The sequence below is a fragment of the Penicillium daleae genome (assembly GCF_028827525.1).
Source record: "Penicillium daleae strain IBT 16125 chromosome Unknown utg000007l_segment0_segment0, whole genome shotgun sequence".
NCBI classification, from domain to species: domain Eukaryota; kingdom Fungi; phylum Ascomycota; class Eurotiomycetes; order Eurotiales; family Aspergillaceae; genus Penicillium; species Penicillium daleae.
Window position 1 is genome coordinate 1,668,365 of NW_026623155.1, and position 23,112 is coordinate 1,691,476.

The 23,112-nt window shown below is 50.3% G+C and overlaps 11 protein-coding genes across 11 annotated transcripts; 4 read left to right on the plus strand and 7 right to left on the minus strand.

The window, feature by feature from the left end:
- Nucleotides 1–153: 153 nt before the first annotated feature.
- On the minus strand, nucleotides 154–1,185 carry N7458_007763 (uncharacterized protein; the record flags this gene model as incomplete). The annotated part of the gene is made up of 2 exons (XM_056911145.1): nucleotides 154–879; nucleotides 934–1,185. 2 exons carry the CDS (start codon nucleotides 1,183–1,185, stop codon nucleotides 154–156), a joined length of 978 nt encoding a protein of 325 aa, XP_056763971.1.
- A 2,520-nt stretch (nucleotides 1,186–3,705) lies between these two features.
- Nucleotides 3,706–5,220, minus strand: N7458_007764 (uncharacterized protein; the record flags this gene model as incomplete). The annotated part of the gene is made up of 1 exon (XM_056911146.1): nucleotides 3,706–5,220. One exon carries the CDS (start codon nucleotides 5,218–5,220, stop codon nucleotides 3,706–3,708), a length of 1,515 nt encoding a protein of 504 aa, XP_056763972.1.
- A 1,495-nt stretch (nucleotides 5,221–6,715) lies between these two features.
- On the minus strand, nucleotides 6,716–7,768 carry N7458_007765 (CCDC90 family protein; the record flags this gene model as incomplete). The annotated part of the gene is made up of 3 exons (XM_056911147.1): nucleotides 6,716–6,773; nucleotides 6,824–7,157; nucleotides 7,237–7,768. The coding sequence occupies 3 exons, from the start codon at nucleotides 7,766–7,768 to the stop codon at nucleotides 6,716–6,718; spliced, it is 924 nt and encodes a 307-aa protein (XP_056763973.1).
- A 388-nt stretch (nucleotides 7,769–8,156) lies between these two features.
- sec53 (phosphomannomutase SEC53) lies at nucleotides 8,157–9,236 on the minus strand (the record flags this gene model as incomplete). The annotated part of the gene is made up of 5 exons (XM_056911148.1): nucleotides 8,157–8,406; nucleotides 8,477–8,551; nucleotides 8,631–8,947; nucleotides 9,011–9,073; nucleotides 9,135–9,236. 5 exons carry the CDS (start codon nucleotides 9,234–9,236, stop codon nucleotides 8,157–8,159), a joined length of 807 nt encoding a protein of 268 aa, XP_056763974.1.
- A 615-nt stretch (nucleotides 9,237–9,851) lies between these two features.
- N7458_007767 (putative DnaJ chaperone (Caj1)) lies at nucleotides 9,852–11,388 on the minus strand (the record flags this gene model as incomplete). Its single annotated transcript, XM_056911149.1, has 2 exons — nucleotides 9,852–10,422; nucleotides 11,333–11,388. 2 exons carry the CDS (start codon nucleotides 11,386–11,388, stop codon nucleotides 9,852–9,854), a joined length of 627 nt encoding a protein of 208 aa, XP_056763975.1.
- A 312-nt stretch (nucleotides 11,389–11,700) lies between these two features.
- Nucleotides 11,701–12,249, plus strand: N7458_007768 (uncharacterized protein; the record flags this gene model as incomplete). Its single annotated transcript, XM_056911150.1, has 1 exon — nucleotides 11,701–12,249. The coding sequence occupies one exon, from the start codon at nucleotides 11,701–11,703 to the stop codon at nucleotides 12,247–12,249; it is 549 nt and encodes a 182-aa protein (XP_056763976.1).
- Nucleotides 12,250–13,108: 859 nt separating this feature from the next.
- N7458_007769 (uncharacterized protein) lies at nucleotides 13,109–14,473 on the minus strand (the record flags this gene model as incomplete). Its single annotated transcript, XM_056911151.1, has 3 exons — nucleotides 13,109–14,151; nucleotides 14,246–14,311; nucleotides 14,404–14,473. The coding sequence occupies 3 exons, from the start codon at nucleotides 14,471–14,473 to the stop codon at nucleotides 13,109–13,111; spliced, it is 1,179 nt and encodes a 392-aa protein (XP_056763977.1).
- Nucleotides 14,474–15,369: 896 nt separating this feature from the next.
- On the plus strand, nucleotides 15,370–15,891 carry N7458_007770 (putative COPII vesicles protein Yip3; the record flags this gene model as incomplete). Its single annotated transcript, XM_056911152.1, has 1 exon — nucleotides 15,370–15,891. The coding sequence occupies one exon, from the start codon at nucleotides 15,370–15,372 to the stop codon at nucleotides 15,889–15,891; it is 522 nt and encodes a 173-aa protein (XP_056763978.1).
- A 26-nt stretch (nucleotides 15,892–15,917) lies between these two features.
- N7458_007771 (uncharacterized protein) lies at nucleotides 15,918–17,105 on the plus strand (the record flags this gene model as incomplete). The annotated part of the gene is made up of 1 exon (XM_056911153.1): nucleotides 15,918–17,105. The coding sequence occupies one exon, from the start codon at nucleotides 15,918–15,920 to the stop codon at nucleotides 17,103–17,105; it is 1,188 nt and encodes a 395-aa protein (XP_056763979.1).
- Nucleotides 17,106–19,351: 2,246 nt separating this feature from the next.
- Nucleotides 19,352–20,381, plus strand: N7458_007772 (Frag1/DRAM/Sfk1 family protein; the record flags this gene model as incomplete). The annotated part of the gene is made up of 4 exons (XM_056911154.1): nucleotides 19,352–19,406; nucleotides 19,467–19,548; nucleotides 19,614–19,883; nucleotides 19,958–20,381. 4 exons carry the CDS (start codon nucleotides 19,352–19,354, stop codon nucleotides 20,379–20,381), a joined length of 831 nt encoding a protein of 276 aa, XP_056763980.1.
- Nucleotides 20,382–21,093: 712 nt separating this feature from the next.
- On the minus strand, nucleotides 21,094–22,479 carry N7458_007773 (tyrosine-protein phosphatase; the record flags this gene model as incomplete). The annotated part of the gene is made up of 5 exons (XM_056911155.1): nucleotides 21,094–21,592; nucleotides 21,770–21,982; nucleotides 22,066–22,154; nucleotides 22,267–22,303; nucleotides 22,373–22,479. The coding sequence occupies 5 exons, from the start codon at nucleotides 22,477–22,479 to the stop codon at nucleotides 21,094–21,096; spliced, it is 945 nt and encodes a 314-aa protein (XP_056763981.1).
- Nucleotides 22,480–23,112: the final 633 nt, after the last annotated feature.

Sequence of the window (23,112 nt, forward strand, 5' to 3'; positions counted from 1 at the left end):
AAAGTGGAATCGAAAACATAGTTGTCTCGACATGAGTACACCGGTGAAGCTCTGACAACACATTCTGCATCATAGACCAGAAGATCATAAGAATCTTTCAATGAGCTCTGAGTATGCAACGAGAGAGGAGGATGAAGGCGGTTTAATACTATGCTATTCTGAAACAAGCTTATATCCATTGGCAAACTTCCCATTCAAAGCAATAAGTTTATTGTTTGGCTGCCTGAAGAAATCACGAATCGGCGCAGGTGGCCATGTTGCCGGGGAGTAGGCCCTAGTAAACGAGTGACGACCTGATCCAGCCCACAGTCCCTCGTTGTCATTAGGAAGAACGACAAGCGCTCTGCTATTTGGGGGCACAACAAGGTCCACAACAAATTCCTCGTTATTGTGTACCTCCCAGGCACACTCCACTCTGCCGTAGGGACTCTCGTAAGTCGCTTTCGCAGATGTGATGGTACCACCCGGAATCGGCTGAACCTTGATCTTTCTCCAACCAGGCTCAATCTCAGTCATTCCAGCCACGGTAGTATGGAGCCAGTTGATGATTAATCCGAGGGCGTAATGGTTGAAACTGGTCATTTCCCCACCGTTGACGGAACCATCTGCTTTCATGCTGTCCCAGCGTTCCCAGATAGTAGTGGCACCCATCGTAATTGGGTACATCCAAGATGGGCAACCTTTCTCAAGGAGCATACGATACGCGAGCTGTGCATACCCTGCACGCGTGAGAGCATGTGTGATAATTGGAGTGCCGACGAAACCGGTTGATACACGGAAGTTCGCAAGTCGGACCAGGTATGCCAGACGTCTGCCTGCCTCGGTATTTTGCTTTTCCGAGCCAAGAAGAGAGAACATTAGAGCGAGACTGAGGGCCGTCTGGGTGTCACCAACTATCAGACCAGAGGGAGCTACATATGTCTCTTAGAATACCGATTTCAAGCGTAGGTAGTCAGCGTGATAGCGGGCGGCATTAGATGATTCACGAAGCAGTTCAGAAACTTGCGCAATGACCCGTGTGACTCTTACGAGGTATGCATCAGCTACCAGGGTAGCATTGGTCCGTGAGTCGCCAGGCTGGTCCGGTGGTGCTGTAGGATCAAGCCAGTCACCTAACTGCCAATACTCGATATCCCAGAGTTCATCTAGGCCCCGAGGAATGCCTTTATCAACCCAAGCCACCATACTCTGACTCAAAATCGCGTGAAAGTTATCGGAAGCTCCGCAGATGGATTTGCGGCCCTTGCGGGAATTTCAACGGATCGCACCAAAGGGCAGACCCTGTTGAATAATTATCAGTTTGATTTTGACATTGCGACTGAGATTACGGCACAGATAGTGAGTTTATCAACAGAGGCCTGTGTGAATTGTTTTTCGCCTTCGCTAAATCATGCTGTAGATTACAGGTTCCTATCTTGAACACGTCGGCTTCAGCCTATCCACTCCTTCAGGATAATGGGCGCGTAAGTGATTGGATATCTATTTGGTTTACGAAAGCTGATTCAAATTCTCTTCTTCAGTTTTGAATGGAGAATCCACCTGCTTTATTACTGGAGGTAAACTTTTTCCAAACATATGTTGGCCCGCGGCCCTCTAACTGCTCTTTTACAGCATGCTTGACATTCCACCAGGCTACAGTGCGCAACAACACCAGTAATGCATATCGTCTCCACATCACTGGACTCCCGTGGGAAGAAACCGATAAATATGAGCTCCAAGTCCAGAGAGTTGCGAACGGAGTCACCAACTCGACTTACCTATGGGAGAACAGAAAGGGGAACACTATTGGTCAGTTCTCTATGAAGTGTAGCCTGATACATTGTGTGGCATTTAACCTATAAAACAGACTTGACGATTTCGTTTCCTCCGAATGCGCAGGATCTAGTCACGGTGTAGAAAGTGAGTGATCGATGAATGCTATACAGTCTTCAATAATCTGGAGCTGAACCGCCATTATCGACAATGTATTTGTCCCTGAAAGTCGAACAGTTACTTACGGTTAACTCTTTCTGGTTACTCCGGCCTCCTGTCTTCTTGTACGTTTTTTTTTCATGCAACCAGAGGAGGCTGCAACAAACCGTTCTGTTCTCTCGCGATTATCAAGTTATCTCCGTGGATCTCGTCGATTTATCGACTGGTCATCGGCCTTGGGAGATCTTTAACATCCATCCTAACCTCCACTCTTTTATGCTCTTCAATCAATTCACATTGTAAATTCAGCACCATTCGTTCAATCACTATAAATTTCTCCCTTAAGGGTATCCGAAGTTCGACTATCTCGGCTTTTCCTGGCAGTACTATCTAAAATTACTGAGCTTCCATTAGTTTATTTGGTAGCAAAAAGGCCTACGCTGCTGCGCATATCATAGCAAAAGTGTTGGTAAGTATAAACTCACGGGCAATTCCCTACTAGAAGTGATATCTCTAAATGAGAACTTGCAGACTGCTGCAACGAACTAATCAATATTGAAGATCAGGTTGAATGTTAAGAAGAGAAAGATATATTTAGACAAGTAAAGTGGGAAAGATCAAGCCAGCCTGGTCGGCACAGGCAGATCCGCGATTTTGCAATTATCCTGGGGTCAAGGATAGTGGGATCAAGGCAGTAATGATAAATAGATACCCTGGCGGCATGGTTTGTGTTGTATTTGATTAGGTTGGTTTACTGTGGAGCTGAAAACCAGCCGAGCAGCCACCTCTATAGGAACGATGTGGGGATTATCGGCCTGCCATGTGCGATGGCCGGATAAATAGAAGGCTGAAGTAATGGCTTCTGAAGCCCCATCCAATACTTGCGCCAAATTTGATCAGACCACACCGGGCGGCACAGATTTCAAAATTTTGATATGAGCACATGTCTTTTTTCCATTCAAAGCCTGATTACAAGACTAAGTTTGGAGATGGCATATGTAGGGCGAGCGGAGTTGTGTATGGCTCACGGTAACATGTATTGCTTCAACGATAAACCTTTGTCCATTCTATCGGATGCTTTCAGACGCATTTAGCCGGAAGCCATCCGCATTGTGGAGTTCAAGAATCGGTACAATTCAGACCGAGAGTGAAAACTGTAATTACTAAGACAATCTAAGCTTAACAGGTGGTGGAAGGCAACGTCCCCTCGGGCAAGTCCAGCCCGAGAAGTGGACATCCAACTGCACCTGGATGTAGGATTTTCCACTCCGATCTTTATCTTCACGTGAAGCTGCTATTACATTCCCTGGCGAGTGAAGAATTTGAGTACTTGCGCCTCTTCATAACGTCGGGAAACTGAACAAAATGACGAACGGTTTCGTACGTGTGAGTGGCACTAATAGTGTTGGCGGAGGGAAAGTACCGGTAGCAAGATAGAACACGTAAGACATTGCCAGTACTGATACCTGGGAACAGAATCTATTATGATCCCTCTCTTGAATCCGACTGAGTATAGTGTAGAGGGACTAGATTATAGACAGCAATATAAAGTGAGCGTAGGCTCTCTCTCTATTCAATGCCGCCATGATTACGCTTCACGTTCGTCAACAGAAAAAGTCTAAGCATACAAAAAATCGTGCACACACGTAAGACAATGGAGGCTTCCGCTTTGAATTTTTCCTGTATGCTTGATCATTACAATCCCTATAACAGGCGACACGATGGATCTTCTCCATGAGCGATCCCCTGCATGATCTCATTCACAGCAGACACAAGCATATCGTCCATGATCTTCTAACTTGGCGGACTACCTGGTCCTCTCCCCAGCATACTCCGCACGCTACTACGACCCAGTGCCGTCATATCATTAGAGACAGAGACCGTGTCCGCACCAGCCTGAGTATCAGAAACCACACTTCCATTAACAGCACTGACAGATCTAGAATATGGCACCCCATTGCCAACGCTATGAAACTCATCAGTCGTGCTACCCGAAGAAACCGAGCTTGAGCCTGTGACTGAATTGTATGTCGCATTGCCGGATTGGGTTGTATGGAGCTGGTATGGGCCAGAAACAAAAGTGTAAGTCGATAGTCCTGGGCCACCAGTGGACTCAATTTCAAGGCCTCGCTCCATCCATGCATTGATTGTCAACGAATTTGCTGTGATACCGTAGGTTGCGTTGACTAGCAGGGGGTAGCTGAAAGTGGTCTCGTTGGAACTTGACTTGCTTCCGAGCTTTGAGATGGTGTTCTTTCCCGAAGTCAGTTGCTTGTTGACTTGGCTGTATCCTTCTTGGTTCAGGTAGCCGTAGTTGGAGAAGGATAGCTTTTGTGACCACGAGTATTCGGAGGAAGATGCTGTGAAAGTCCTCTCTGCTGTTACGGCATAGGATAGTGTATCATTTCCGCCGGTACTATTCTGCGTCAGGTGTCGAGTGACTGTGAATTTGGGCGCAGGAGCCTCCACCTGCGGAAGGACTCTTTTCTTAGAATTCGTTTTCTCGCCAGTGTACAGAAAGATGTTGCCAGTGACAACCCAATAGGAGCCCACTGTATCAGCAAAAGTGGCAGTGCCATCAGTGACATTAAGACCCGTGACCCTGATTTCAAACGAATGTTGCTGACCAGCTTGTACCAGCGGAAGGAAAGGCGAGATGTCAATCTCTGGCTGACGAAGATCAAAAGCGTCAATGCCGACAATTGGACGCCAAAAGCCGGGCGCCACACCTCCGGTGAAGATGATGGGGAATGGCCACATGACACCGGCAAGAATACCGTCAATGTAGAGCTGAATCTCTCGGAAGGGAGAGTAACCGTATAGCTCACCAACGGTGCCAGTAAAGTCCTCTGAATCTTGAGAGAAAACATTGGACCACCAGAACTCCTCTTCGGACTGACCGCACGCAGAAATAGCCACCACAGCCCGAGAGACCGTATCGGGAATCGTATAAGACACGGTCGTATTGTCACTCGGAACCGTGAACGCGCTTGAGGAGTTGTAAGCAGACTTCATGGCCGAAATGGGAAGGATTAGATCTGCGCTTCTCGCATTCCCCGCGTAGGAGAAGTGTGCGGTTAGCGTGACATTGAATGGTCCCGTATATACATCCGTGATGATATTTCCCAGATCAAAGATCAGCTTCTGCGGCTTTTTCCACAAAGCATTGTACTGCGACATTTCCTTGATGTACGTCCACACAATACCCGTGGACGTCGGCTCAGCAGTTGACGTTCGGAACACCTCTGCATCGCCCAGGTACATCAGCGCCAGTCGATCGTACTGGTGGCCACTCGAAGTGACTGTCATGTTGATTCTGACGGTATCGAATTTGCAACTTGGGGGCTCATAGCTTCCTAGGCGGCACCAAGGTTAGAGTCATTTGCATCAGAGGCAAGCTAATTCAGGTACTTCTTACCTACAAACGGCTCGCCATAGCTCTCGCCAAAGACATGATCCATCAATAACATCTCCAGGTTGCAGCCATTGTCACTTTTGGGAGCAAAGGTGACGGGCTGATAGACTTGAAAAACATCGAGGACTCCTGTCGACGAGGATGTGGCGTAACTAAGTCCTACTTGCCCAAGAGCGAGCAATAAAGTTGGGATCATCGTGACGATGGCAATAGCGCAAGAAACCCTCGACGCCCAGAAACTTCTCGGACAAGTCGGACAGGTCTTTTTGAAATCGCCGCACTCAATGTGCTTCGAACCGTCCTTTGCAACAGTATTTGGAACTGCTCGAGAAGGGCCGATGTTTGCGAGTGGTCTCAAGTGTTGACCACAACTGTGACAGTACAATAGCCCGTTCCCAGAGAGCGCTAAGAAAGAGGAGAAAGATATCCAGCTCTCCGGCGATGGGAGGGGGATTCTTTATACAGCCCAGATCATTGAGCCGGAGGGACTACGACGCTAGCAAAGTCTTGAACAACGCCATTATTATCGTGCAGAATAGCGACAGGCTAGTGGAGACTAAATCGTGTGCTCCGCACGAGGATGCAACATTCACGGCCGATCATGCAGGCCAGGCCGCGTTGACCCCCCGCAAGATAAGCTTCAGGGGGGAAGGTGCCAGGCATACCAACCGGAATTTCGGCAGCCCTGAGGAAGACTGTTTCTCATTGGAATGGAGATTCGTAATGCTGAGGCCTGTTCTTGGAAAGTATTGCTGTTGAGTGGGTTGTTTAGATAGCGTTTGCCGAGCATCGGCTCCTACTATAACCTCGACGGACTAGCGTTTAGTTGTGGCCGACGGTGTCCGGGTATAGTCTAATTTGCCCTGTAGATTGTAAATTGTCTGCTAAAATGAGGTACTTTAGGATGTGCCAAAGTCTCTTAAAAACTCTTCCGTGACTTGCAGTTTTATTGCTGGATTGAAAGTCCCGGGTCGAGTTTTGGACATCTCCTGTTCTTTTCAAGGCCGCAAATCATATATCCTAAGGCGCTTGCCAGACGGTATTCTAAAACGTTGAACGTAACTATGGCAAATATCTCGGTCCTCGTTGAAAATGCTCACTTATATTGGAGACTACTGGTCTGTTGTTGAATTGCCTCATGCGGCAAAGGGGCCCATATCTAAGCGAACGATAAGGCTATCGTAGGACAACATCAAATGAAAAAACAACTGATTTTTATCGCCGTCTAAACCATCTCGGCTACAAACCAGAGCAGAGAGTGGGAGCAAAATTATTGATACAAAAGAAAAGACCAGTCGAGGAGACACCAAGTCTCATGTATAAAGTACAACCAAAAAGAAAGACGCTCCGTAGCCATGCACACTCGATAAATCCAAACACACCAGCAAATCACATAAACAGGCGCCAAGCACCAAGAATCAGAGCAGCAGTACCGGTGCAAACACCCCTAAAAAAGTCAGTATCAATCTACACAGGAATAACCGGCGGGAAACATACATCAGCCACTGCAATGTCGAGAACTTGACAGCTTCAACACGCTCGCGCAGACCGGCCACTTCCTGTTCAATCCGCGTCTCGGTTTCCTTGATTCGCATCTCCTGGCCATTAGCTTCCTCGCGGATCCGGCCCTTCTCGAGGTTCAAATCCAATCGAACAGATGCCTGTGTGCGACCAATCTCATCGCGGAGACGGGAGTTAAGTTTTGCGAGATCCGCTGCGATCTTCTCGTGAGATGAGTGGGTCAGCTGTGCCTCGGTGGAGTCCGCATTCAGGAGTTCAGAGCGTAGCTTGGCAAAGTCGACTTTTTGAGTGTATGTTGATCTCTCCGAATCTATAACGAGATGTGGTTGTTAGATACAGAAGGCGATGAGGTGTACGCGAAGGGCTGGCGCAGTTGGTGAGGCGCTTACCTTCGCGGAGGACCATCGTCCGCGTCAAGTTTTGAATAGACTCTTGGATGATATCGTTCAATACCCGCATCATAGCCACGGCCTGTTCCTCACTGAACCCTTCAGCCTGGAGCCTCTTCACGAAGCGCAGGGTATCGAAATGGTGATCACGGGGTCGAGAGGGCGTCGCATGGAATGCGCGCTGCGCAGGCTTGAACGCCGCGACGTAAATGCCATTGTGTCGAACCGGACCGGCGAGGGTTTGTTCCCCAGCTGGGCGTCTCGTCGTTGAAGCGGAGGGTCGGCGGGAAACAGGAGAGGCGAAGTGGGAGTCATGAAGGGCGGTGGAAAAGGCTCGGGAGGACTGGTGACGAGCGTTGAGGGAGTGAATTTGGCGGTTGAGAGGACTCCAGCCCTGGGAGTAGTTTGTCGGCCTTTTTGTGAGTGCGGGACAATGTGAGGGAGTGACGGTTGGGCGAGAGGAGGCGCTGTTCCAGGTCAAGCGAGGGAGGAGGCTGCGCGGCACCTCTGCGACATGTTTTTGGGACGCCATTGCTCGGGTATGTGGTTTATTCCATGCACGATGGGCAGAGATAGACACTTCTGAGGAGCTTCAGGGTTGGATGCGATTTGTGAGGCAGGTGGAAAGATTTGGAGAGATGACTAAATGCGGATCGGGAAACCTTGGAAGATCGACACTTTCCCGATGCGCCCCGCAAATTTCCGGAACAGTACGACACCATTTTTACCAAGAGACAGGCATTCATCGTAACAATTCATGAGATTAGGATCGATTTCTATCGAATATTTTTCGAGAAATATTTTTTCAGAGCAAACAGGGGCATTCTAACAAGCCCTTTCCAAGTCTTCAATATGCATACGCTAGTTCGCAATATCATGCCACTTCCGCGGGGAACTCATGGCGCAACTCGTCTCACGATTTAAAGATCAAAGATCTCCTTCAGCTGCTTCATAGTATCCTCGGGGCCCTCAACTGAGTGACCGATCGTGCGGGGATCGGAGTAGATCTCATAATCGTTGCCACCAGGGAAGCACTTGTCGCCGAAGAAGTGAATGGTCTTGTACTCGACACCGGAGATGTTCTTCTCGGCCTCGACGTGCTGCAGGCAGTAGGTCTTGTCCCAGCCCGTGGGGAAGACATCGAAGGAGATCTGGCCACCGATGGAGAAGCTGTGATTTGCAGAAGAGTGGTTAGGTATATACATCAATGGCAGACATCGATCAATCGGCGCAAACTTACGTGAGACCATAGTCGGGGAACTCCTTCTTCAGGGCCTCGACCATATCACGACGGATGTTGTGGATCTTGTCATAGCTAATTCCATTGTCAGTCCAAAGCCCTGGCACATGATATTATTTCGCATAGCTGGTTCTTCGGGAAGGCGCAAACATACGCCTCGAACTCATCCCGCTCCTCCACACTGGCATTACGTCCAATGGGGCTGACATTGATCATGCCATTGCGGAACTCAATAAAGGTACCACGCTTCTTGGGCAGCTTGATGTTGGAAATATATCGAAGGCAGAAATCGGCGAGCTCCTGGTACTTCTCCTCGCCGAGCCACTGGATGAAGCTGTTGCTGTCGAGGGGCTTGCCCAGGCGCCAGGCCACGAGGCCGTTCTCGGAGAAGCAGAAATCGAACAGGGTGGTCACTTCGGTGGCAGCATTGCCAAGCTGCTCCTGCTGCTTAACGTAGTTGGAGCCGCCAACCTGAATGGTACTTTCGTGTTAGATTCGTCGGGGTATAGGAAGGGTGTGGGAGGAAGCACGAACATATCCGATGGCGCACTTGTGTCGCAACCGAGAGAGCAACTCGTGCATCTCAGGGGTTGCGGACTAAAAAAGAAGACAATGAATTAGCACTTGCTCTGTGGAAAAAGGTGCTGTCGCAAAATACCCGCCGCGCCTTGCTTAGGGTCTCGTCGACATCGAAGAGGACAATGGTGTCCTTGAGGGGACGGTTCTCCAGGGTGGGGTAGACGGCCGTGGCGGTAGTCATCTTGGGGAAGAATTAAGAATGTTAGGTTAAAGAACAGGAGGGAAAACCAGCGAGGCCTGGCCAGGAATAAATATAGACCTTGGACTGAGGGGGTGCCTTTTTTGACCGCAAGCGGTGAGCGAGGGTGGGGTGCTGGCTAGCGTGGGTGGTGGTCCAGAACTATTGGAAGTGGCGGAATACCACCAGACCATTTTAAAGTAGAGACAAAGCCTCAATGGCAGGATCTATTGGGGCTTGTATAGAGGGAGTTACTGGAAAGGTAGTCAGTCTGTTCTACAGCTACGATGACCGAGTGGGGATCAAGGTAGTCAGAAAGCTTTACTGTAAATAAGCGTCTGTTATCGATAAGAGTCATACTGTACTTGGTCTTGGCATGGTCCCCTGATTGCATACATCCTAGGCTCTACAGACGGACACCAAATATTTCCTGAATGTATTCGTATATCTAAATAATCTGGCTAAGGATATATCGATATCTTGACCCACACAAACCTTACATGTACGACCCCCACTCCATCCAATCCACATCTGCCATGAAGGAAACAGACACAAAACTACCAGACCAACGCCGAGATCCAACCGATATCCCTTCCCATCCAATCGCAAAGCAAGAGCCTACCGACCCATCGTAGTTTGAAACACCTTGGCCGCCAACTCACTCAAGAGCCGCGCCCGATCCGGCTGTGGAAGGTCCAAGAAAACCTCATAGACACTTTTCCCCTTCGCATCACGAACAGCACCCAACCGATTCCCAGCAACAGCACCCGCCAACGCCCCAGGAACATTGCCCACAATGAAACCCAGCGCACCACCACTAACTCCACCAACGATTGCCCAAAATCGACCCGTGGGCCGGGTGCGCCGGTTCCCGTCATCGCCAGCTTCCTCGGCCAGCCCTTCTTCGCGCAGCATCTCCTCGAACACGGATCCGAACTGATCGGCGTCGCGCTCATCGCGAGAGCCAAAGCCAAAGGCGGACCATGGGAAACTGCGGCCGCCTTGGGGGATTTCTTCGTCGACTTCTTCCTCGGCTTGTTCGAAGGCGCGGGTTTGGTCGTATTCGCGGCGGCGGGTGGGGTCTGAGAGGGTGTAGTAGGCATCGTTGATTTCTTGGAACTTTTGCGTTCGAGCTGGTCTTTCTGGGGAGTCGGCGGGGACTCGATCGGGGTGGGATTTTAGGGATTCTCTGCGGAGAGGTTGTTAGTCCGAATGGTGCTTCTCGAGGATGTCGAGGTGGTCTGATGGTCCTTGATGTCTGGGATCATCTAGTCTACTCGCCTTTTGTATGCGCTGCGAATTTGTGGCTGTGTCGCATCACTGGGCACGCCGAGGATCTTGTCTGTAGAGATCGTTAGGCTCGATTTTTGGGTACAGGAGTCGGAAACTGAGCATAGACATACAGTAATCTGGGGTTGCTGTGTGGGGTAGACGTTAGTTCACTGTGCTACCCAGTATCTCAGGTCAAGGGACATACTCGGCATTATGAAGTGAGGTGTACGAGATACGAAACAGGAAATGAAAGTGAATTCTAGAAAGCCAAGAAGAACGGCCACGAGTATAAGAACCACGGTCGACGCCAGTGACGTCGTTGCAGCCTGAGGGCCTTAGGGTGTCTGGAGCAGGCCCACACATGTGATTCCAAGTCTCAGGCGTCAAGGTGTCCAGGCACCCAGGCACCCGAAACCCAACCAGAGGGTAACAGGCTAACAACATTAGCGGTCTTAGTTTGAGTCCACTCAGAATTGAGGAGAAGCTGACGTGCGATTCGCTCCCCAGCCACCGCATTTATTGTACTTTCTAGGGGCACTTTTCCAAAACTAGCCCCCTCTCGTAGGATCGATGAGTTTGATTCCTGTAAGTCTGGATCTCCCTCGTCTCCATACCACTCCCTTTATACATTCTTGTTCCTATCGCTTGCCACTACAGTACTGTACACACAGTAAACTGTCTGGTGGGGTCATAGATGTACAGGTACACTACACCGCGGCCTAGACCAAACGACGTGTGCATCATTTCAGCTACTAGCGGCCTGGCCTGCATCTGTCTCTTTTCATCCACTTCAGCCCTTGCCACACAGAGGCCAGAATTTCTCTGACCGATTAGAGCGAACGCAAATCTTCAGTGCCCGCATATCCTGCATCTGTGCCAACATTGACATTGGCATCGACATCTACATCTACGTATCTTCAGCATCATCTTTTTCTCTAGACAGCCTCATTGCATCACCAGCATTTGAAAGCGACTCTTTCCACTCTGATTACCATCGAAATCACCGTGGAACAAACAGCCCCAGTCATAAATCTCCACTCGCAAAGACCACTGCAAGACCAAACGAGGAGATAAACAAAGACCAGCACCAATCCCCTAATCCCCGCCATCTAAACGATAAGGCTAGACTCACCAGCACACGCTCACCTTCCCAATCCCCCAATTCAAACCCTCCCATCCCAAATCAACTCCAATCATGGGCTGGTTCGATGGACCCTCCTCCTCCTCCAAGTCCTCCTCAGGAGGCTACTACGTCCGCCGCCGCGGCTCCCCAACCCGCAGCCACAAAGGGCACTCCTCCTCCAGCTCAAAGGGCTACTCAAACCCCAATGCCCGACACTCCACATCCTCAATCTTCAGTCTCGGCCGAGCCCCAAGCGCCCGCTCCTCCAGCCCATCCGTCTTCTCGGTATTTTCCTCGTCGTCACGCCGCGCCCGCCCGCGCGAGGGCTTCGTCCAGCGCATGATTCGCTCTATCAAGAAGCTCATCCGGGATATCTACCGCTACGCGCGCCACCACCCTGTTAAGGTGTTCATGCTGGTTATTCTGCCGCTGTTGACGAGTGGCGTGTTGCCCAAGTTGTTGGCGATGGTGGGGTTGAGGCTGCCGCATGGAGTGGCGAGTGCGCTGGGGAGTTCGGGGGCTGGTGCGGCGCGTGGGTTTGGTGGGTTAGAGGGTGGTGCTGGGAAGGGGTTGTCGGAGAGTGTGAATGGGTTGATGAGTTTGGCGAAGATGTTTGCCTGAGCTTGGGGTTGTTGTGGTTGGGATGGTGCTTGGCTTTGGACCTGCGGTCGAGTTCGAAGTCGAACTCACCTCTCCTCGCAAGGGCCAATGCATCCATGACCCGTAACGATTGTCATGAATACCTACAATCCTCGATTGCACGCGTGTTTTTCCTTGGTGCTTTTTTCCTGTCTTATGCTTATCCATGTCCTTTCCTGTTGCCCCTCCCAATTCCCGCTGTCGTTCTATAGTTCTGTCTTGGGAGGCTTACTGAATTGAACCACCGTCATAGCCTTTGCAATCCTCTTTCCGGAAAAGCGACTGTTAAACAGCATACATTTTTGGACTTTTCTGCAGCCTTGGAAATGAAGAGACATTCCAATGGAACGATGAAATAGCTGACCCTGAACAGAAGGACGTAGAGAGTTGAGAAGGAACGCGAGGGGGCTTGTCCGAGGCCCCGTTAAGTACTACTCTGCCCCATATGTCTGTGAAGTGGTCGGTACCCAACAGTGGGTATGGCCCCATTGGACTTCCCTACATTGGTCTAGGCGGGGTATGTGGTCGATTATCACTGGTAGGACCCTTATTTTGCAAGATTGTAGACGTGGCTGGAAGAATTGGGAGTGGACGTTTGCTGTGTCGTTGCGTTGTAGAGTACGGAGCTGGTATCTGATAGCGGTACGTGGTAGGATATGGGTGTTAAAAAGAGGACCTGAGCAAAAGACAAACACGTAGGAGTTGTGGGTATCCTGTGAGATTCGATCTATTCTATTACACTGCTTCGCTTTTGTTTTGTTACTTCAAAGTCAAGTTATACCGATAATCACCACGGCCGAAAGTAAAGCGTGTGTACAACTCTTAACCCCCAGAGCTCGATCTACCGTTGGTTACGCTTTCCCCGACGACGGGCAGACGCCTTGGTAGTAGCAGTGGCCTCGGTGACTGCGTCAACGAGCTCCGTAGCTTGAACTTCCTCTTCCTCCTCAACAGGCTGAGACGAGCCGAGCACGCGACCCACGGTCTTGCGGTACGCCCACAAGGGCAGCTTGAAAATCACAGTGTCCCGCATCGACGGACGCTGAATCTCATTGACATCCAGCAAGAACTCTTGCTTCTCGCCATCCTCAGACTCCTCCTCAAGGAAGACATTGCCAATCGAGTCAACGATCAGCACCTTGCCATTCTCGGCCACGACACGCTTACGCTCCCCGGTAGACACAGGCTGCTCAGTAGGAGTCGAGGTACCCGAGGCCGAAGCTGAGCCCACACCACGCCCATTCGCCCGACCACTCTTCTTTTCCTTGCGGTTCTCCTTGTCCATCATGCGCTTCTGGCGACGGTTCATAGCCACCGCGCCAGCCTCAGGGGCCTCGGGAGCAGGAGCCGGGGCAGTGGCACTAGCCGAGTCCAAGCCGGGAATACCACGCACACCCAGCTCATCACCCCAGGCAGCACGGCGAGCCTGACGAACATACCGATCGACAAACTCGCGCTGACGCTTCCAGCCCAGGTACAAGGCACCATAGTGCCCCGCGCCGCCAAAGACCAAGAACAAGCCCAGCAGCACAGAGCCCAGACCCGGGCGGAACCGATCATAGTAGTAACCTGTTCCCTTCCAGAGCGGGAAGCCATTCTTCAAGAAGTGATCGTAGCGCTCGCGGCCGGGACCCTTGAGCACATTGGCGACGAGATTGAGACGTGCAGAGCGGGCATTGGCGTCCTTGATGGCGGCGTCAACTTCGCGCTTGGAGGGCCCCTTGTTCACGTTCACGCCCTTGGAGGACTTGGCCTTGGACTTGTCCTTGGAGTAATTGGCGATGAAGGAGCGGCGGACCTTGTCTGGATGCAGGTTCTTGGACTTTTTGCGGTGGGCCTTGACGATTTGTTCTTGGTTGGCATTGGGGCGGACCTCGAGGAAATCTATGATGCAGGAGAGGGTCATTCGTTAGTTTGTTTGCTTGGGTTGGGTGTATGCAACGCGTGCGATTGCAATTCCAGTAGGGGGGCCACGTACCGTAAAAGGTCACATTGGCACCTTCAGCTGTCGCGAGCTCATCACGGAGGCGGAAGATCTCGTAGTCTAGACCTTGCAGTCAGTATCAATTGGACATGATGAGGCGATTGGAAGAGCCGCGATACGTATACAATGGGGAGATCATTGTGTACACTTACCTTCTTTGGACCAGGCGGCGACCAGACCAACCAGCGCCAACAGGAGCAGCGAGAGAGCGGCGGTCTTCATAATTGCAGGAGCGGTCAACACCCCAGGGCCGAGAGGAGGTGCGGAGCAGAACGGGGGAAAAGAACAAGCAGGTTTATGCTTTGCAGTGGCCCATCGGGGGATTGAGGATCCAGCTAGTTGTCTGTTGCTCAGTCGAACTTGGCAAGATGGGTGGATCGTGGAGAAGAAGCCCTATCGTGTCCAGTCCGAAAGTACAGTCCAGTCGAAAAAGCGGTCGGCTTGGACGCTCCACCCAGGCAGCCTCCAACGTGGCCCAATGGAAGCCCCCCTCTTTTCCCAGTCTGGACTACTTTACTAAGAAGAAGAGAATGAGGGGAAAGTGATGACTCTCATGTATGTGACAAAGATTTGAATTGTTCAACATCTGTAGGCCGTATATATAACACTATCAATCCTCCCCCTCCCCCTCGAGTCCGCTCTCTCTCTTTTTGCCGGAGGATGACTCGGACTCGGTGAGGGCTGTTCTTTCCGCACCCAGCCAGAAAGCGCGCCCACCACAAACAACCAAACACGAATAATGGGACCCTGGTATTCTTAGCCGTTTGCAGGGCCACACGGGAAAAGTTGGGAACCGTCTCTCTTCAGGCACTCGAGTTCTTCGTACTTTGCGTGGCTGTGTGAGCAACCCCGAAATCTTAGGCTGACGAGTTTGACTAACGGCGAAAGGGGCAAAGTCCGGCCAAAAAAAAAGTGACTGCCTCCTTTGGAGTTTGGTTTGGACACTTGGTGCCGCCTTCCCCCTAAAGTCCTACGGTCACGGTCTCGTGTCGGATCTTCCTTTCCTCACCTTCACCACTATCCACATACCAGTTACCACCGCTGCTTTACGATCCCTTTGGGAATTCTCTCTTTCTCTCTCTATTTCTATCCCCCTCCACCTCCACACCCCTTTCACAATGGCCATCCAAATTCCCATCGACGCGATTACCTCGCGTTTCGGCGACCGCTTCAACAGCATCCGCAGCCAGTCCGTGAGCAGCCGCTTCGCCAACCTGCGCCCGGTCTCCGAATTCCTCGACCTCAAGCGCCTGTCCAAACCCGCCAACTTTGGTGAAGTCCAAAGCCGCGTCAACTACAACCTCGGCTACTTCTCCAGCAACTATGCCGTCGTCTTTGTCATGCTCAGCATCTACAGCCTGCTGACCAACTGGACCCTCATGTTCCTGATTATCTTTGTCAGCGCTAGTCTCTATGGAATTGGCAAGCTCAACGGCCGTGACCTAGACCTGGGCTTCCGCCGCTTCAACACCTCGCAGCTGTACACGGCCCTGCTCTGCGTCGCTCTGCCCATGGGCTTCTTGGCGTCTCCTTTCACGACCATCCTGTGGCTGATTGGCGCCACCGGTGTGACCGTCTTTGGCCATGCCGCGATGATGGACAAACCGATCGAGAATGCTTTTTCCGAGGAGGCGGTCTAGGTGGTCGGCCGCGAGCTCCTTACGATATGCCCCGATGGGGAAGACCACCGGGGGCACGAATGGGGAGACACAACCGGGGAGGACGTGCGCAGTGGGAGGAGTCGAGACGAGTGGAGGAGGTTGAGAGTGAGGAAGATGAGGTTGATGCATATGGGCGCGAGCTGGTGCGGAAGGCTCGCGCAGGGTACATGCGGCAGCTGGAGTACGGCAGTCGGGGCCCGCGCAGGCGGTCCGACTATGATGAGATGACCGACGAGACGGAATCGGTCGAGGGAGGGGAATTCGACCTGTACGATCATGAAGATAGCACGGTGGCCTATGCGGTGCAATTGGCCATGCGGGACAAGGAGGATCAACTGGTGGAGAAGGCTTTGGAGCGCATTCGTCGCGCCCAGATGTTAGGGAAGAAAAATGTGCGACTGTCACAACGGGAGCTTGATGCCTTGGAGCGCAAACGTCAAAAGACGGACAACGAGAACTCGAGCGGCTCGCGTCGCAACAACAAGCAAACTGGCAATGCGACCAACTCTCGGCCAGTGTCTCGACGAAATGCTCCCCTAGCACCTGAGCAACAATCGGGCCCTTACCCACATTTTGTACCGGATCCTAGCTGGGGCACAGGCGCGCACGGCCGACCTTCGAGCTCGTCATCTGCACGTCCACGTACCCCGACAATGCAATCGTTACGCCCTCAGCAATCCAATTCTCCTCTGCGACCAACCTACGCACCGTATCCTAATTCCCCCGCCGGTGGTCGTCCACAATCGATGCAGCAGCCAATATATTCCCGGCCTTTGCCCGATGATCCTCAATGGGCACCACCATATTACACCGCGATGCCGATGAGCCCTTACGGGCCCGAGCCACCCCCTTACCCGCCGCCGCTACCGACTGATCTTCGAGTTGGACCTCAAAGTCGGATGACCTATCCTGCGGGAATGTCGCCGATTCAAGCCCAACACCGACAGTCTCTGGATGGTCGCCATTCGATGGGTGCGCAGCCTCGAAATGGGCGTCCTGGACCTTCTGAGTCTGATTCGGAGATGTCCAGCGAGGAGGAAGAGGAAACCGAAAGCAGTGAGGAGGAAGATAATAATGAGGAGGTGCAGATCGTGAAGGTGGTGCAACGTGCGGCTCCATCGGGAGTACAGAGGCGCACTGTCTCCGGAGGTAGTCGAGGCAGTCGAAGTGGTCGCGCGCGAAAAAGTCGATGAGGAGGAGGAGGATGGTGATGATGATGGGCCCGTGTCTCAATTCCCAAGAAAAAGCCCTCCTTAATGTGTTTCGGTTTACATGGGCATTCATTAGTTGTGTGATTCCCGACCTTCGGGTATTTCTCTCTGCGTTTCTTTCGTTTATTCTGGGTTCCAGCAGCATATGTGATGCTTTGCAATGGCGTTTGGTAGATCGGGGTCCCCCCTTCGTGAATAGATCCCCAGTGCATACAATACCATGCATCCACATTTCCCACATTTTCCACTATCTATTTTGATACCCATCGTCATCAATCTGACGAGGCTTCTACCCTCAGCCACATGTTAAATGTAGATTAGTGTGGCAGGGCATCAGTCAGCAGCATTTGACACGAACAGTAAGCACGCTCCACTAACTAAGCTAACTACTAAACTATCCGTAAGAGGTAGCTTACTGTCCCCTCTATTCGGGGAGACAGTCATCCCTAGTCCAAACGAACTTTCTTCCCAAACGCACTTTTCCCCTCCATTTTCAACTATTTAACCCTACTACACTCTATCACGATTATATATTATTAATATACGGTTATATTTAGGATACTTAGTATCTAGATATTAGATCCTAGTAATTCAAACACTTAAACTAAGCTTAGTGCGTAAGAAAATGTAGTAATTAAGTATGGTATTATTCGGAATAACAGAGCAGTACTCACTATTTATACATACCACTCTTATAAATCTATTAAGAAACTACTATTCTATCTATATAAAACGTTTCAGATATTGTTCTAACTAGAAAAAGTTAATAAAAATTCGTTATTTAGCTTAATAACTACTATTTTCTATAGCTAACTAACTATACAGTGGCTGTTTAAAAGTATTTGAATCGCAGAACTTCCCGCCCCTACCGTTTTTCTACACCGCCTACTTACATTAGCCACACGTTTCCTCGCACAAGCGGTCGAATCTAGTAAATTCGTTTAAATTATTAGCTATTTTGTTAATCGAGCTAGAGCAATACCTCATCGTGTAGAGGAAGTTATTAGATACAACAGATAGTACACTAGTTATTGAAATATTGAATGACTTGAGGTGGTTTAACCAGCAGAAAAATAAGCGGGGCGTGTAGCGTGTTGCAAATACTTTTGACCGCCGACGGAGTTTAGCCGGACTGGTAAAAATATTCTTTCATATACAGAAAAATCTAGTTCTATAGATTTCTTCGCGAATCTTTCTTTTTATACTTTAAAATCTAATATACCAGTAGATAATACTATGTTCTCTATAAAAAAGTAATAATCTTATAAAATAAATAAATACTTCAATAGTTAGATATTCTATATAGAAATTTTACTACGGCCGAGTTCTATCCTCCGTCTAACTCCGTCGGACAGGACCAGGACTTATAACGAACATGTAAGAACCTAGTTATTCTTAGCCTGCCAAAGCCCAACTCAGCCCCGTAGATTTCCGAATATGAACTTCCTGATTGTGCCAGGCTGCCAGTACAGGTGGAGCCGCAACGTCGGACTTTGGCACGATTTCTTGGCCGATTCCTAGTCAAAGCCCGGATGACGTCGCCCGAAGATCTCTGCCTCTGCCCGTTCGGCCTTATAACCAACCGAAATTCCGTTGCTTCTCTCTGCGTCCAAACTGCCAATCGCTATTCACTTCTCAGCCTGTATATTTCTTCTCCTTGTCCTCTCCATCTGCTCTTCAGTTGTCCACGAGCCTTCGAGACTACTCGAACCAGTCGGCTTCCCGAATTCCGTATATCCGGGTTTGAATCCTCCACATTCCCGTGCCTATCCGTGCGCCACAACAACATAATCCGCCCGGTACCTTAATTTTATTTTCTGCGAGGGGTCTCGTCGATCAAAGCATTCTTGGATTGGACTCTTGGTGTGAGGGAAGGAAAGGACCGTATTGAGGAGGACTGGTTGCTATTCCATTTGCTGGTGCGAGTACATACTATATTGATCTGGTGAGTTTATTTGCGAGTGTTCTGCTTGAGTTGGGGGATTTAGTGTTAGGCGTTGGTGGATGGACTGCTTCTTTTAAGGTTGACTTGAAGAATGCGCTTTGACTAATGAGGCGTTTTTGTTTCGCGCAGATAACTATTCATTGTTTATTTTTATAAACGCGCGGGATTTCCCTTGCGACTTGTGGTCAATTGTCGACTTCTCGGTTCTCTCGGGGTTTCATTCGGCGCAGCGAGGATCTCAACTGCTACTTATTAACTTGACTCAAACAAAGATATCGCCAATATGTGGATTATCTCGTTCTGGGTCTTCCCCATCATATCGGCCTGCATGTGGCTTGGTAAGTGACTCTCTGCCAATTACTTACGCGCTGCGACCAGAATCTAATCAGATGCATTAGCCATGCTCATCACTTTGCTCGCTGTCTGGCTTAGAGACGGAAAACCAGTTTACCCCAGCATGGATGACGGCCAGACTATCGCGTAAGTTTCATAAACGACACTAAAAATGCTCTTTGGGTGCTTCCGCTAACATCCGTCTTGGATAGGTTTATTTCTGACGTGGGCGCGTTCGGGATAAAACCGTTCTTCATCACGGGCAGTGTCGTTACCATCGTGTTTCTGGTTCTGGCGCTCCTGTCGGAGCGCTGGTTGCGCCATGCCGGTCAATTAGTTCCGAATAAAGGCCTGTGGGACAAACTATGTGCCATTGCCTCGATCCTCTTCGCAATTGCTGGTGGCGCGGGCCTGATCCTGTTGTCTATCTTTGATACGTTCCGCCACCAACATTTGCACCACGGGTTCCTGATCATGTTCCTGTAAGTGACGAGCTGCGAGAACTCCGCTCTAGTCGCGAAACAGAGCAAATGCTAATTACTCATCACTTTCCCAGTGGCGGATACATCATCAGCGCAATTCTAATCTGCGCCGAATACCTCCGTCTCGGCCTGTCCTACCGCCGCCAACACCGCGTACTTCTAGCCAGCTTCATGATCAAGGCGACTTTCGTAATCATCGAAGTCGGACTAACCATCGGCCTCGGCATCTGCATGATTAGCAGCGATTCATCGAAAAAGAACCTTGGTGCTATCCTCGAGTGGATCGTTGCCTTAGTTTTCACCGGGTACATCCTCTCGTTCGTCGTGGACTTGTTGCCGTCCGTTCGTACGCGCAAACGTGTACCCCAGGGTGAGAAGTATGCTAGTATGATGACCATCCCGCATGGTAGCGGGGAGTCGCTACCACATGCCTCGCTTGAGCAGCCATTGACGACGGATTCGATGGGGCCGGGCTCTCGCCGCACTCAGTGCGTTTGAACAAAAGCTACTGCGAAGTGGGTGTAAAGTTATAACGATATAAAGGGTTGGGGGAGTTTTTTATTCTTTTGTTTTTGCTTTTGGCGTTGCCATGACACGTCATGATTATGCTGCCACATTGATGCATTTGTTTGGAAGTTTGTTTACTTTTGATGGATTTAATACCATTTTGATCCTATCATTTTGACATGATCTAGTTGTGTCGTCGGCGTGGGGATTTATTCTGTTTATGTATACATAGGTTCCTTTTCGGATGCCTATCTTGAAATAGAGATGAGTTTTACTGACATGTATAACTTGATCCTTCTTATAGATGCCTGAATAAAGTTCGTCTTTCTATGTGATGTAGTCAACGCATGTATGGGTGTGTTCCCATGCTGCCATAACTATCGTATCCACGTATGCTATATCATGTACAAAACAAGAACAGATCATGCCATGCCATGCCCATGACGACCGTACAGACTCGTCCATAACGATGAAAATAAAGCAGAAATAAAGACAATCCTAGCTCGACCGACACGAAAAAAAAGAAACAAACGAAAAGTAAACAGGATCCAGTCCCAGCAAATGCCCGATACGTCCAAAGCAGATGTATGCCCGAATGCCATCAAACAAGATCCAAGAAAAACAACAATCCCAAACCTAACAAGAAAACCCCTGAACCCCCCAAAACAAGAAAAAAAAAAAGAACCAATTCAAACATCAAACATCAAACCTGAACCAAAAGTTTCTGTCGTATCAATTCCTGCATCCCAGCATCAATCCCAATCATCTCCAAATACCCTCGAACCCCACCATACCTCCTCTCCAAAAACCCAATCATCTCCGGTACATAATCCGGCGGACACCTCGTGTACTCCTCGCCCAGCCCTAGCACTCTAATCTCACGCATGCGCTCCTCAAACTCTGGCACCAGCTCAAGTTCCGACCGGCCATAGTCATCCGCGACCGCGTCCATCCGCACACCGGCCAGTAACAGCGCCATAAGGATGATTATCCCCGTGCGGTCTTTGCCCTGCGTGCAGTGGATGAGAATTGGGTAGGAGGTGGCGGTGGCTAGTGTTGTGAAGATGGAGCGGAATTCGGGGATGCTTGATTCGAGAGTATCTTGGGCGAGGCCGGTGAGGCCGCGGGGTTGCATAACTGTTTCACCGATTATGCGGATTGCGTCTGGGCGGTAGCCTGTTAAGGCGAGGGTGATGACGCGGCTGTATGGGTTTAGTTAGGAGGTGGGGATTATTGATTATTGAGAATAAGAGTCCAATGGTAGGGGATTTGGGAGGAGGATTGAGGGGATGCGGCCAATGGGGAGGGTGATTGTGTGTGATGTGTGCTGTGCAATGTGCATCCATCTGTATGCAAGGGTCTGGTCTTTTGGGACTTACAGATAACTGAACCAATCGAGTTTACTGAGGAGTGCCCGTTCGAAGGATTTGCCTGTTAGGCTGATGAGCCGGCGCTGGGAGTCGGGGATCTTGCAGATGTGCTCGTCTGGGTCGGCAGGCACGGGGGCAGATGTCAAGTCAATCTCGCCGGGGGGTGAGCCTGCACTGGCGATCTCTGCGCGCCGTTTGCGCGTCGCCATTTGGTGCTCTGTTCTGGGTGGGAATATTAGCTAATTGTTTCCTTTTGCGATTTGTAATGTCTGAGACAAGACAGAAAGGGCGGATATCCAACATACTGTGATCGTAGATCGATTACCGTAGCAATGTGCAGTTCCTCGGCTAGACGCCGCTTGTCGCGCTCGGAGGCATCGTCGGGCTGGTTGTACTGCGTGTCAGCAGGTAGTTCTCTTTTTCAACCGCGACAAGATCTAATTGTGCGCTGTAGGAGCTTTATGGAAGCTTCGCGGGGGTCCATGGAAATAATGGGGAGCAATTACCCTCGCACTGCGGTAGAGAATGCCCTCTTTCAGAACCCTGGTGCCACAGTCAGCATATTGCGATCTCAGCGGACTCGGGGAGGATTCTGGGAATAGAAGCACGCACTCTGTGCCGCAGAAATGGTTAATTGTGCGGCCAACATCGCGGAAGTTGATGATGTTATCGAACGGCCGATCGGGCGAGTCTAGATCGATACTGGACTGGCGAGCCATGGCTAGCGTGGGGGAAAATACAATTTAGAGACTAGGATGGGCGACGGGTAGAGTGGGAGAGACCATAGAGATTGAGGTTGGAGCTGGAGTTGTAGTTGGAACGGTTGTTGACGTTGACGTTGACGTTGACGATGGAGTGTTTGAATGGAGCAAAAAGCAAAAAGCAAAAAGCAAGAGCCAAAGGGTCCAGAAAGCAATAAAGTCGGTGCCCGTCAAAGTAATCAAAGCCGCGGAAGAAGTGGAGACGGGCCTCTTCGTTAAACAGAAAGTGGGTAAATGGACGAAAGTGGGTAAGAATGATAGCAAGGTACGGAGTACAGTAACTGGAGTAGCGGGATAGAGCAAGTCAAACGGGTTAACGGGGGAACTATCGTGAGAAGACCCATCGGGTGGAGGTGCAGGAAGCAATGATCACTTAAACTAATAGAGATCGAGCTAGAAGCTAACTAGAACTGGTTTTGTTAGTGTCCTGGACGTCAGGGTACAAGTAGCGGTGGACGTTGGGCAGGAAAACTAGAAAAGTAGGCAGTCAACCCAGAAACGAGGAAGCTAGGAAAAGGCCAGGCCAAGAACTAGGAACTGCACTAGACTTGGTACCACACACACTACCGCATCTCCTAGGACTAACGTATG